Source organism: Arvicanthis niloticus, chromosome 13 (assembly GCF_011762505.2).
Source record: "Arvicanthis niloticus isolate mArvNil1 chromosome 13, mArvNil1.pat.X, whole genome shotgun sequence".
NCBI lineage: Eukaryota > Metazoa > Chordata > Mammalia > Rodentia > Muridae > Arvicanthis > Arvicanthis niloticus.
Window position 1 is genome coordinate 23,497,420 of NC_047670.1, and position 13,912 is coordinate 23,511,331.

Here is a 13,912-nt window from a genome sequence, read left to right on the forward strand (position 1 = left end):
GTCTCACCTACTGCACTCTTCTGCAGTGTGAGGTTTCCTCTTACAGCTGAACACATGAAGGGCAGAGCTTGGTCAATTGGACCCAGTGACTTGCACTTGATGGAAGATGAGGTACACACTGCGGCTACTAAGCGTAAGTGTTTGATTGCAAAGCTTATTTTTATACTTAATGGCTTTAATTGATAGGGAAAGAAGTAATTTATTTGGAGAATATCTTTAAATGGCAACTATATCTTCAGTGTGTTTTTAAATGTTCACTCATTTCCCCTCCTCTGGACTGTACAGTTCAATGTCCATTAAAAACAGAAAATGAGGTATTTATGAAAGCCCAAAAATAATGACACATGAATCTTTAAACTTTGATATATGAAATTATATTAATTGATATTTGAAAATTCAGATACGTGTTTCCTTTCCCAAATGATTTTTCGATTGTATTAATTGGCTACGTTGAAGACACGTGTGTCAAAATAATCAGGACTTGCTACAGGAGATGGTAAATATTCTAGGAAATCAATACATCAGAAAGAAGATGAGAAGTGCTCAAGAAAGTCATCATCAATATACAGATATCCATAGCAGCAAGGCTTCATCATTCCTGTCAAATGTACATAGCTTTTGTAAATAAGTTGAAGGTAAACTTAAAACCAGAAGTCATCTCCACCACTGCTTCTAGTACTTGCTCTCTCCCTGCCCTTTAATCGAAGCATCTCCATGATGCTCCGGGCATAGACATCCCTCAAGTTAACACTAATGTATGAGTCAGTGGCTATATTCTTGGTAAGCTTCTTGAGAGCTTCACGCTGTCTCACTGCTGCTTCCTTGAGTTTCAAGGTGAAGTAGCAAGCAGAGAATCGATCATTAATAATGGCAATAGGCAGAGCCAAGACAAGGATTCCTGATAGAATACACATGAAGGCCACGATTTTGCCTGTGGTGGTGTCTGGTCTAATGTCCCCATATCCTACTGTAGTCATGGATGTTGTGGCCCACCACCATGCACAAGGAACACTTGTGAAGGTTGTATCAGGAATGCTTTGCTCTGCAAAGTATTCTATTGTTGAAAATATAGAAATCCCCACGGATAGAAACAGGAGCAGTAGGCCAACTTCTTCATAGCACTGGGTGATTGTCATCCCAAGTGAGCGCAATCCTGCAAGAGAAGAGGTGCTGTCAGGCATAAGCATTCTTCTACTTCTCTCCTTCCCCTCTCCCTCCCTGCAATCCACCCACATGCATGATCTGCATAACTAATATGATGAGCAATGTTCTGGGGATACACCAAAGACTAAATTATGACCTCTGATTCCAGAAAGCATATAGTCTTGTTGGTAGAGACAGGTTTAGAAGGATAAAGACAACTGTAAGTACATTGATTCATTTACCTCTATAATCATCGAGTTCATGCTATTTCTGTCTTTTTAATGTGAAAATGAGACCAGAAGGCAGGTAGAGGCTGTCTTACATGAGTTTATCACTTCATGTGCTGAAAGTCCTTTGCAGGGATGTATGTGGAGGGCTTACTTGATCAAACTTGCTTTTCAGTGTATCATTTCAGCTCTTCTGCATAACAGCATTTTGATATTGCTCTCATGTATTCTTTGCCTTCCTTTATTATTTTTTTCTTTTTTTTTGTTGTTTTTTTTTGGAGACAGGATTTTTTTGCATAGCCTGGCTATCCTGTAACTCACTCTGTAGGCCAGACTGGCCTTGAACTTAGAGGTCTGCTCACTTCTATGTCTTATTTTATTACGCATAACAATGCTGAATATAATCAGATGTTTTATTGGCTGAAAGCCAGAGGAAGGGTGTATTCCATGACAATGAAGTCAAAAAGCAGGAATGAGTTAAAAACCAGCAGCAACGCTTGCTTTAAATGTATATCCAGAACGTATTCTTACCAGTGTAAATGAAGATTTTGGAATTTTCAGAAAACCAATTGAGTTTGTAATTCTTATCACCCTTGATCATATGATATTTTTGCTCTCCTGTAAGAAGATAATCTTACAACATAATCTTTCATTGCCAAAAGGGATAGAAATGCAGGGATGTGAGAAATTGACCAACTCTGAGGAGACACAGGCTTATGGGATGCCAGTACCAACTATAAAAAGCCTAGGTGCCAAGAAAAGCAACAAGAACCTACTATAAACCAGGACTTAAATAACCAGTGAAATATCTTCCCCAAGGTTAGAGGAATGCTTCCAAAAGTTTGTGATTTGAAGTCATTTCAACATGACTACACAAAGAAACTGCCCTAAAAGCATAAATCAATACTTTTTAGAATCTTTTTTTTCTTATTCACCCTTACTTAGGGATTATTTAAAATCCATTAGAATATAATCTATAGTCTACTTATTTTCAAATTTTCTATTTAAATATTAAGATAATTTAGCTTCAGTATCATATATTTGTAAAGAACAGTACATCTTGACTTTGAAATTTAAGTTCTAACATATATCTTTCAGAATAACTTTGTACTGCATGGTTACAAATTTGTCTTGGCTATGTCTATGTGAAATGACAGTTTAGAAATAAATTGACACTAAATGATTATCACAATATGATGAGAAGTAGAGTGTTTACAAAATTGATTTCATTTAAAGACACTCCTCAGCCATTTTACAGAGGAGGAGTTAAATATTCACAGGGCTAATATATCTAGTACAAAGGTACAAAGCCAGGATTTATACCAAGACTGTCAGGAATCCTAAGCATAATTATGTAATGTCTCTTAACAAATATGTGGGGACTTATGCTATCTGTGGCTATATTTTGTAAATCTTATACCTGACATGAATCTATTAAATATTCATACACTTGTCATATACTTTAAATATATTGAACCTTTGTTAATACACTACTTGCTTTAGAACTGAGAAAACTTTTGAAGAGGTGACACCATGGAAATTACTATTATTTTCCTTTTCCTTTTGTTTGGAAAAAAATGTAGCTCTCAGTGTTTTATAAATTGAATCCTGTGTAGAGTTTATAAATACTCAAAGAAGGCATCCCATTATCTGTGTCAGGAAACAAAGAGTGTTACTTGTAAAAGTTCTTGGAAACCCCATTATCACATCCTTGGCATGTAAGACTAGCTAAGAAAATACATGATTAGAATTGTGTAGGGTGAGTTTTAATTATAGAGATTTAAAACAAAATTCAGGTTAGTTTCTCCCTATGTTAATAAGGAGATATACTACCATCATTTGTACAATAGTCATTCAGATATATCTTTGTGGACATTCATGAGAGTAGTACGCTGTAAACATATTTGTATGTGTACATATGTTCTTGTATTGTACTATTATACATGGTACTCCAGTGTTTCTCAAAAGACATCTGCCTCCCAAATGACCTAGCTCAAAATATTTGCATATCTATTAAAGTGCATGGTCCAGAAACTAAAATCTGGCCTGAAGTCAAGAATTTGTATTTCAACAAATTTGTGGAAATATTCTCATTTTCTCCAAGTTCTAATATTGATAACCCTGGAATAGTCACAAAACCTACTACTGAAGACCATGTGAACACCACTACATTCAGAATATAAGAATTCTTTTTAATTGCTTTATTTGATTTCCATTGGCATTGGCTACAGCTTTCAAGGACAGGTTAGTTGTGTGTGTGTGTGTGTGTGTGTGTGTGTGTGTGTGTGTGTGTGTGTTTGTATGTTGTGTATTAATTTTTTGTTGAGAATGTTCATTTGATTTTTCATTTTTTTTTCAAAATTTAAGATAACTCTAAAATACTAAATAAGACATTAATTACTGACATATCTTTTTTTCAACACAAAATAATTTTATGTATTCATCCGAAACTAGTGGAAGGCCATCAACACCTGGCCATCTCTCTTCTTCCATGACTCTTCCCTTCAGTCAAGAATGTGTGTGTTTGTCTGTGTGTGTACACATTTTTATAGACCATACATCTCAAATACTTCTTGGAAATGGAAGGTAAAAATAGATTATGGCCATATTATATTATATAATTTATGTGTCATTCATGTATGTTTTATGTATGACTTTTGAGAAGAAGAATTTCTTCTGAGAAGTGTGTGTCTGTGTGTTTGTGAGAGAGAGAGAGAGAGAGAGAGAGAGAGAGAGAGAGAGAGAGAGAGAGAGAGATCGATCTAAGCTTACAACAGCATCTTGAAATTTTTTCTTCCTAGTATTTTATAAGAGATGAAGTATGGATAAGAATAGAAGGTGGTGCCATGCCAATATATCTAAAACATATTTTAAAAGAGAAATAAAAAGGCACCAGTGAAATAAGAATACCTGTAGAATGCCTTCCCAGCTTTAGCATGCGCAGAGCTCTTAGGAGCCTCAAAACCTGGACCAGACGGCCCACATTTTCCAGCTCTTGTGTGGTATGACTGCCACTCAAGCTTTCCACCAGAAGAGTTATGTAGAAGGGCAAGATGGCAAGGAGGTCTATGATATTTGGAACCTTCCTCAGGAAGTGGCACCTGTCTTTCACACACAGGAAGCGCAGAATGAACTCGCCGGTGAACCAGCTGATGCACACATACTCCAAGATCTCCAGCAGCTGGAGGTTAAGCCAGCTTAGCTCAGCTGACATCAGGGCCATGTTGACGATTGACACTGCCACGAAAATGATGGAGATTACTCCAAAGATCCGGGCTGCTGTGGAAGACCCAGGTTTCTCTAGAATATCCCAGAGCTTTTGTCGGACAGTGGGGCAGGGCCCTTGTGAGAAGTCCTGTTCACTCTCATGTTGACTTTCCTGGTCATCTGTGTCCTTCTTAAAATCAAGAGTTTCACTCAGCTCTTTTCTTCTGAAGTATCTTTCAGGGAAGACAACTTTGTGATTAATTTTACACACACACATACATACATACACACACACACACACACACACACACACACACACACACACACACAGAGAGAGAGAGAAGTACAAGAGAAATAAATTTGACAGAGAGGATACACTTGTATATGGACCAAACATAAAACTGTATATTCATATTTTGCCCATGGTGGTCCCTGACAGATTTCCCACTTATGACTTAAAACAACACCCTTTTCTAGTAGAAATTTATGTAAATAGGATTTATACATTAGCAGGCAACTTTAGATTAGTGAATTTTTTTTGTGACTTATTTTCTGGTGTCAAGAACATGTATTTTCCACCTGGAACGTTTGCGTGTATAAAAGAAAAATACGTGAAAGAACAGTAGCAATGACAGGATAAGTTACTATCAATCAGATCCTATAATTATCACCCAGGCAACCAACTATCCTCCAGGACCTTTCAAGCTTTTCACAGCTAAAGCCTTGGTTTGATGAATGATAATAAACCAAAACCTTTCATTCCTATGTTTCTGTGTGGGTATAGCTTTTCTGACTCATCTATTAAATTATCAGATGTTTACTGCATGTCTGACTAGTCTGAACTCTCACAAGAAATCTGAGTATTAGTATTAGGGAGAAATGGGGCAAGAAGTTTTTGTTGTTGTTGTTGTTCTAAAGTTCAATGCACAAGTTGACTTTCGGATTGATTTAATCTTAAAGCCAAGACGTAGACACACCTATTCACAGGGCTGGAGTAGACAAGCTTACACAAAGCCTTGGAGTCTTTGCCTGTGCTTTCTTACCACCCTCTCCTCCCTTCCCGCCCAACTGCCGCGCCCCTGCTGGTACCTGTCCCTACAGCAGGAGTCAATGCTGAGTTCATCGATGCCCCAGTACTGGATCTCCTGAAGAAAGGAGAGCGCGCAGAGCTGCTCCATTACGTGCAGGCGACCTGTGCGGTAGTAGTGCAGGACATAGCGGAACGCCTGAGAGCTGCGGTCGAAGAAGTACTCGTTGTCCACCGGGTTGGCATCATCGCAAAGCTCCAGGGGGCTCGGGGCGGCAGCCAGGGCACCCAGACGGCGGTAGGAGGCCACCACCACTGCCAGCTTGCCCAGACGCGTGTGCGGGAAGCAGGACAGAGCTTGCTGAGAGAGCACGAAGCGGCTGCCGCCCACGTTGACCGTAAAGCAGTCCCCCAGGGCCAAGGGTTCCCCTTCGCCCTCGCTGCAGAAGACACTGGAGTCCAGTGAGGTCAGGGAGCCGCTGTCCAGCGACGACGATGATGAGTCCAGCAGCGGCCGGTTGCGGGGTGACCGATCCATTCCGACGGCCTTGGCCTGAAGGCACTGCGAAGTTGGGAAGATGCTGGATCGAAGCGTGGGTCCCCGCGCGGGCGGTGCCACGGCCCCTGCTGGCGGCAGGGATCTCCCAGGTTCCCGAGGGAGAAGCCTCCCACTTGCGCACCCCTACTCTCTCTACCAGCTTGATGACTGGTGTCGCTAGGGAGCTGCGAGTGCGCGGTAGAGCTGGGAGGCTGGGAGCGCAGGAGTGGTCGCGCGCAGAGGGAACCCGTCAAGCAGTCCTGTGTCGTCCAGGCAGGGAACAGCCCAAACACACAGCCTATCCCGGTGGCCCCTCCTAGATATAGGTAGAGCTTTTTTTCAACTTTGTAACTCAGAATCCCCAAAGCTTTCTCTCTCTCTCTCTCTCTCTCTCTCTCTCTCTCTCTCTCTCTCTCTCTCTCTCTCTCTCTCTCTCCTCTCTCTCTCTCTTCCCCCCCCCCGTGTGTGTGTGTGTGTGTGTGTGTGTGTGTGTGTGTGTGTGTGTGTGTGGATTTAAAATCTGGCGGCTTTGGGGGGCAGAGTTGGACAAGAGAGGAAATAGGAAGATCTGGAAGGCACAAGCAGAGAGAGAGGACTCGTTGTCAGGTTGCAAGAAAGGGGTTCTAAAAGTTCAGAAACAGGTGGCGATTGCAGGATGAGTCCTAACTCGAGGATTTATAGCCTTCCTTTGTCTATTGTAAGGTATTCACTCCATGATGTTCTCTAGGGCTGTGAACACATGGGGAAGGATGTCTGGGGTACCAGACTCAAGATCTCTTCCCACGTCTCTCTGGTTCCCATCTGTCATTCATGCTAGCTTTTCTACTCCCTCAGGTTTCCAGCTCCTAGTTGAGAAACAATTCTTTTAGTTAAAGTTCCAGTGGGCTCACTAAGAACTGGAGGAGTTCAGCACACCGGGTGCCCCACCTGGGGACAACTACACATTTCCTAAATTCCTCAGAAGAGGCATTCTGGGCACATTCTCCAACACAAAGGCAGAAAGACAAGGAATAGAACACGCGTGGGCTGAGGCAAGAGTTTAAATAACAGCGACCCCACGGTTAAAGAAGAAGCTAAATTCAGGAGATCAGGGGAGCTTCGCAGAGTGCCTTGTGGCCTCTTAGAGCTTTGTCTCCAAGACAACCTGTTGGACACAGGGGTGGTGGGGTGGGAAGGAAGGTCAGTGACTCACCTGCAACTTCAGGCACAGCTGGGTGTTGCTCAGCCAGGGCAGCAGATACAGATAATGTAGTATTCTTTAACCCCTAAAAGTGAGAATTCTGACTTCACTAGTCAAGAACGGAAACTGCTCACAGTGTAGCTCTTAGCCAGAAACTGCTCGACTAGCACAGATCTCAGCCAACTCTTGCTGCCTCACCCTGCCTCTATGCATCTTGGCTCCAGGCCTGGCTTCAGGATTCTGTGGCGAGCTACGCCCCCACCCTTGCCCAGCACTCCTCTGGAACAGCAGCCCTAAGTGGCCCGCCAGCTTCTTTAGAGAATAGAAGTAGGGGTGTGAGAGCCAGAGAGAAGAGGAGTGCTTAGTGACACTGAATATTACATCCATCGGAAGATGCTTCAAGATTTGCTGCATTTGATTTCCATTTGCCACCATCTGTGTCCACAAAAATATTCTAACATTACCAAAGTGGTAAAAGGCTGTGAAGCAGGGTTGTTAGTACAGTTACATTCTACTTCTCCATGTTTATGGAGAAGGGTTCATCACTATGTATAGCAACCATTTATGATCAGTATTTCCCAGTGTTTGTCAGGGAAAGTGAACCAGTTCCACTTTGTGGTTTCTTAGTAAGTGGTTTTGGAATATATATAGCTTATTGTAGTGCGGAGAGCTTTTCCAATTGATGGGACAGACACTTGGCTGTTCAGGTCTCACTTGCCACCCGACTTTGGGGCTTTTGTGTTATTTACTATGTGGATTTCAGTGCCTCTTCAAGATAACCAGTTTAATAAAGATAGATGGTCAAACATTTATTGCCCTGCTAACTTATACCAAGAAGTTTTGTAGGCTCTCTACTATTGCGATACCTTGTTTTGTCATAGCAACACCATGAAACGTTCATGTGCTCTTTTAATGAAATAGACAAAGAAGGTGAGTGTTTTAGACTCATCCAATACATATTCGACTATAGTATTGTCAGAGGCTACCTCCATAAGTTAAATGTGGAGATGGTAATTTTTGTTGATTTTCAAATAAAATCAAAGGTAGGATGACTTTTGCCTTATGTTTCCAGTGAAGGGGCCAAGAGTTAATGATGTGCTAGGCATTATGAAGAAAAACAGATGAGAATTTTTTTTCTTCTGATGCTTTCAGTTACCAGGTATAAAACTGAGGAGACATTTGAATTAGTCATTTTAACTCTGAAGTTTCTAGGTTATGGTTCTATTAGTAGCTTTCCATTTGCTTAACTTTTACTTCTGTAAAGAATTCTTTCAACCAGAACATATGAATTATTCCAGTAACTAGTTCATCATTATCATTGGATATTATGTTATTTTTTAAGCTAATAGAGTGTCCTTTTTTACTAAGGATAAAACTCCATGTCAATTACGATGATTTAGTCATTGAAAAGAGGCAGAAGTTCATAGTTCTATTAAGCTTTATGATCAATAATAAAGATCTAGACCAGCCGTACAGATTATAGAAAAGAAATGGGTAGAATTTTACAACGTTTTGTTTTAGGTGAGGAAAATGACTGGCCCTTGTGTATCATCACAACTGACCCTCAGTTGTGATGGTGTCTTAAGGGGTAATTATAATAATACTCACTATCCTCATCCTTAGGGATAAAAGGATATGTTCAGTCAGTAAGAACACTTGCTGTGCAAGCCACAAGTCCTGGGTTCACATTGTGAGAACCCGTATGTGGTGGCTTACTTGTAACTTCATTGCTGTATAACGAAGAGAAATTGCTGGGGCTTATTGGACACCAGTGTAAGTGTGATCCTGTTCCAAGGGAAGGAATAATCCAGAGCATGATAGAGCAGGGCAGGCCAAGTCCTCATCTAGTCTTGGTGCCTACACAGGGACACACACCTTCCACAGTACACATCTAGCACATATATGCCACACACACGCTAACATATGACTTTTTAAGCATCAAGCCCAATGCTAAGTGTGTGAATTCTCACAATGCACAAGACAGGCATTGCCATTATGACAGACTTCAAATTATCTAACTCAGTTGATGACAACTGTGAAAATAAGTGTTAAAAGTCATCATGTTGGAAATTCTATTTTAAATCTTTTTTTTTTGGGTTTTGAAAAATAATATTCACATTAATTTTATACTTGGTTTATATGTGATCCATTTGAATGACACACCATAATGTTCTTGGGAAATTACTATTGATATTAATGTTTAAAAATAATAACAACACAGAGATATGATCTTAACTCATTGGAGTTTTATTTAAAAATATACATTTATTATTAATTTATATGCAAAATACTTTAATGTCACAGCTTTTATAATTAGATAAAAAGACATGATGGGAAACTTGAAAAAATAAAAAAATTAACTTGAATAAAAAGCTTTTAAAAAGTCAACTTGGGAAAATTTTACTTTTTTATTTTTAACCCTGTCAAATCCAGGCTCAAACGTTTACATGAAATTCTCTTAAATTTTATTATTCATTGACAAAATGGAAAATATTTCACACAGTCTATGAATCACAATGCCTTGTATTTGATTTTGTAGGGAATGACAACCAGATAAGTCAATTATATGGACCTTTAAAAATGCCTTTTATATGGCTAAAATGATTTTATCCCACTTTTATTCCCAGCATTGGGATATGTTCAAAGGAAAAAAAATCTGATGACTTCTATGTATTCATCTTTCATGTGCCTTCTAGGTGCTTGGAATAAATCCTCCCAGCTGTATGACAGCCCACTCTAGTGCAGAATTTAGCTTAATGTGGGTTTGTTCTGGATTCCTTCCAAGGGGAGGCAATTATCTTTGGAAGTACCCAAGAGCTCATTTTTATAGCCTAGTCTGTTATGGAGATAGCAGCATACACTGAGGGTTGTGATGATGACAATAGTATTATGATACAAATAGCTACTACCTATACGTGTTTGATTCATGCTTTGAATTCTGTTGTACATATAACCTTAACAAGTTTTTTCCTCATGTGTTAAACAGTAGAAATGATTGTACTTTATGCTATTGTTTAAAATTAGGTGAGATGCAAAATGTTTCCTGCCATTCTTCTAGTTTTTAAATGATACCTTTAAAATATATTGTTTAATTTTTGCAATTTATAATAGAATGACATCAACTTCATCTCTGTTTTTCTTCCCTCTAAACCCTTCTGTGTACCCACATTTTTATTGTTTTTGGACTTATTTCTGATAGTCATCTCCCACACTACACTAAGTATTTACTTTGTGATAAGTACCACACTAAGAACATGACATTATGTAACACCAGTTATGTACCAAAGAGCCTTTCAAAACAGAAATTATTATTATAATGTTACATATATGATAAAAAGAAGAGAACATTAAAATAATTTTCCATGTGTCACATAGGTTGAAGATATAAGTTGACTCTATTTGCTCTACTTAAAACTTGTATTATTTGAAAAGATTTTCTATAAAAATAGAATCATAATATGCAGGAATCACTGGAAATGTTTTCTTTACAAAAAATTTAAATATAAATATTCATTTTTCTATTCTAAATAATTAAGCCATTGGCTATGACATACAGACAATGGTCTAAATAGCATTCACTAATTTTACAGTTTAATAGTTGATTTTTTTCTCTAAATATGCCAGATGGAATGCCTGACTGGTCATTTTATGATTTGCATTATGCTACTGGGATCTTCAAAAGACATACATTGAAATTTCTCATATTATGCAGAGCATGTTGAGTAGGCACTTATTTTTCACTGATTAAGTCTGTAATTACACTTAATTTAAACTTTTATAAACAAGATTTAGAAGCAGTGATGCAGAAGCGGGGCAAATGCTGTGCCCCTCATACTCATGAGTTGTTAATTGAACCCAACATTGAGCTTGAACACTCCAATTAAAATCTCTTCTTCATTTAGCTTTACTGGAATCCCTTATGTTGAAAGATTGAACGCCATTAAATATGCACCGCTCGTTGAATTTATATGGTTTATTAATATTTTCTTTTATTTGTGCTTCTCTCATGCAATACATCCCAGCTGCCACCTCCCCTCCCTTTACTCCCATAAGTTTTCCCAGCATCCTCTCTCCCAACATCCATGGCTGCTCCATTTGCCTTCAGAAAAGAGCACGTCTCACAGGGATAGCAACTGAACACGGCATAGCAAGATGCAGTAAGATTAAGCATAGACCCTTATATTAATACTGGACTACTAAATGTAAAATTTGTTCTGTCTAGTGTTTTTTTTTCATTATCAAGAAATGCAGCAAAGTTGTTTCACCCAGGAATTATAAGAAAACCTTTGTACTTCATTATATTAGGAAAGTTTTCTTATACTGCACTTCTTTTATTTCCCTGCAGTTTGCTCAAACTTGAACAGTTTATCAGTTGGCAATTATTCCTAGAAATCTATTTTTATAATCTGAGGTCATGGTTATAAGTAATATATATATATATATATATATATTTGTATGTACTATATATTTTATGTTTTATATACAATGTTATAAACAGTACTATAAACACTTACAACACAAGCATGATAAATCAACAAAACAGTGAAGTTGTAGATAAATACTAAGAGGGTCATTCTGCCATTACTTTATGTAAGAAAATAGTGGGAAACCAGAAGCAGTCTAAGGACAAAAAGCAGAGACAAATGGAGACACATAAAGAGAAATGAAATGTCTTCTTAACCAAATAGTGTTTGTTGTGGTTTAGAGTTTCCTGAGATATCATCTTCATAGAATTGAGCATGATACTATTAAATAAAAACATCAAATATCAAATAATGTTTTAAGGTGGCTATGTAGAAATCCATGCCTAAATATTAATGTTAAATGGAATGTGAAACTGTTTAGAACATATTATTCTAATATCTAACATCATTATCTTAGTTTCAGCACAAAGAACACTGATTTAATAAAATATATTCTGTTAAGCTCATTACACAGAAATAGGCTGACCACATTTCCATTTAAACTCAGTCAAGGATATTTTTTACTCAGCTCTGAGGTCCACATTTTTGTACTTTTCTGAAGTAATAGAGAATAGAAATGTGGATTTGATTAGGTTTAATTATTTCTTTTATTTTTGGTGATTATATCATTTACCCGTTCAGTGACCTTCCAAACCCTCCCATAGGTCCTTGCTTTCTTTCAAATTCATGGCCTTTTTTTCATTAATTGTTATTACAAGTATGTGTGTATATGAATACACATAAATTTATAAATGTAACATGCTTTGTTGACGGTATTATGTTACTTGTATGTTTGTTTTCAAGGTTGACCTTTTGGAATTAGGTGAACAAGTTGTGTGCTCTTCCCTGGGAAGACTATATTTTATTCTTGCTGCATTCCTTTGTTGTTCTTCATGTAGGTTTGAGGCCTCTTGATCTTTCTCCCATATCCACTGTGGCATGTCTACTGTTATCTGTGTTCAGGTAGTTACGTTAATGAAACTAGTTATTTACAGACAACAGACTCACAACAAACTTCCTAATCTAATAGCTCTTATAATCTATCTATCCTTTTTTTCAGAGCCTTAGGCACAGTTTTGTCACAAGATATCACACTCTTTCTCAGTAATCCCCCTGCCTCAGCTTCTCAAATGCTAAGGTGTTAGGCATGCACAGCCATGACAAGGTCTTAAACTGTGAGGTGAAGTCATTTGCTCCAGTGTCTACTTTCTATACACATTAGAGAAAATTTTAATGGTAGTAACTCAGTGTTTAATGTGTCATTCTTCCAACATGGGAAATACAGACAGCCATATGGCTTCTCTCACCATTCAGTCTGATTGACATCTCAGTTTTAGACATGGCCTCACAGTTCTCCCACAAACAGATTTCCCGGAAATCTAAAAGAGCAGGAATCCAGGGGAAGTCAAACATTACAAATTTGTCATATCTGTTCTCATTTTTGTTTGATCAAATTTATCTACTTTAGTAAGCAACTGACATTTTATTTTTATAATGGCAGACAGCTTTATTACTGCTTACAAAAAATCATGGAAGTGAAGGCAGCAAACCTCCTCTCCTTAAATCCAGCAGTGGCAAATAGCTCAGTACTGAGCCATAAGGCCTCCTAAACCTTTCTCTGTGTCTTCCTGTCTGTTGACTGCCCATCTTGTGCAGACTTGGTGCCAACATCTGAAGCTGTAACTTCATAATTGCAATGGCTGTCTTACCTAGAAAGTGGTTGCATTGGAGATTTTCAATACGAAGCTTTGTCTATATAAAAATAAATGTTTCATGAAACAAACCCAAAGTTATTAATCTGGGAAAACAACTGGTGTGTATGTATGTGACTGTGTGTTTGTGTGTGTGTATGTATTAGTGTATGTGTCAAATATGGTTGAAAGAGATTAGAGAGGGTATGATAGAGAGTATAATTATATAAATATAATCTTGTCAACATTTTGTCAATGATTGTCAAACTATCAAAGGACAAAACAAAACATGATTCTCAAATTATTTGTGAAAGAATGCAAATAAACTAAATAACAATGTTAAAATAAATTTAGGAAACTGCTAATTTCATAAGACTATCAGTATTTAAAATGAATCAAAACTGCCATATCAGAACCATACAGGCACAGTGAAAAA

At 38.1% G+C, this 13,912-nt stretch overlaps 1 protein-coding gene across 1 annotated transcript; it reads right to left on the reverse strand.

The window, feature by feature from the left end:
• Positions 1-361: 361 nt before the first annotated feature.
• Kcnv1 (potassium voltage-gated channel modifier subfamily V member 1) lies at positions 362-6,312 on the reverse strand. The gene is made up of 3 exons (XM_034517184.2): positions 5,667-6,312; positions 4,281-4,810; positions 362-1,153 (listed from the first exon to the last, which is right to left on the reverse strand). The coding sequence occupies exons 1-3, from the start codon at positions 6,140-6,142 to the stop codon at positions 642-644; spliced, it is 1,518 nt and encodes a 505-aa protein (XP_034373075.1). The 5' UTR covers positions 6,143-6,312; the 3' UTR covers positions 362-641.
• Between the last annotated feature and the right edge of the window lie 7,600 nt (positions 6,313-13,912).

What these genes read in the sequence shown, in the direction of transcription:
- Kcnv1 (XM_034517184.2), bottom strand. Translation starts at nt 6,142, where the DNA reads ATGGATCGGTCACCCCGCAACCGGCCGCTGCTGGACTCATCATCGTCG. An exon ending in GACTCCTGCTGTAGGGACAG is followed by an intron (nt 4,811 to 5,666) that starts GTACCAGCAGGG and finishes CTTCCCTGAAAG; the next exon opens with ATACTTCAGAAGAAAAGAGC. An exon ending in GCTGGGAAGGCATTCTACAG is followed by an intron (nt 1,154 to 4,280) that starts GTATTCTTATTT and finishes CTTCTCTTGCAG; the next exon opens with GATTGCGCTCACTTGGGATG.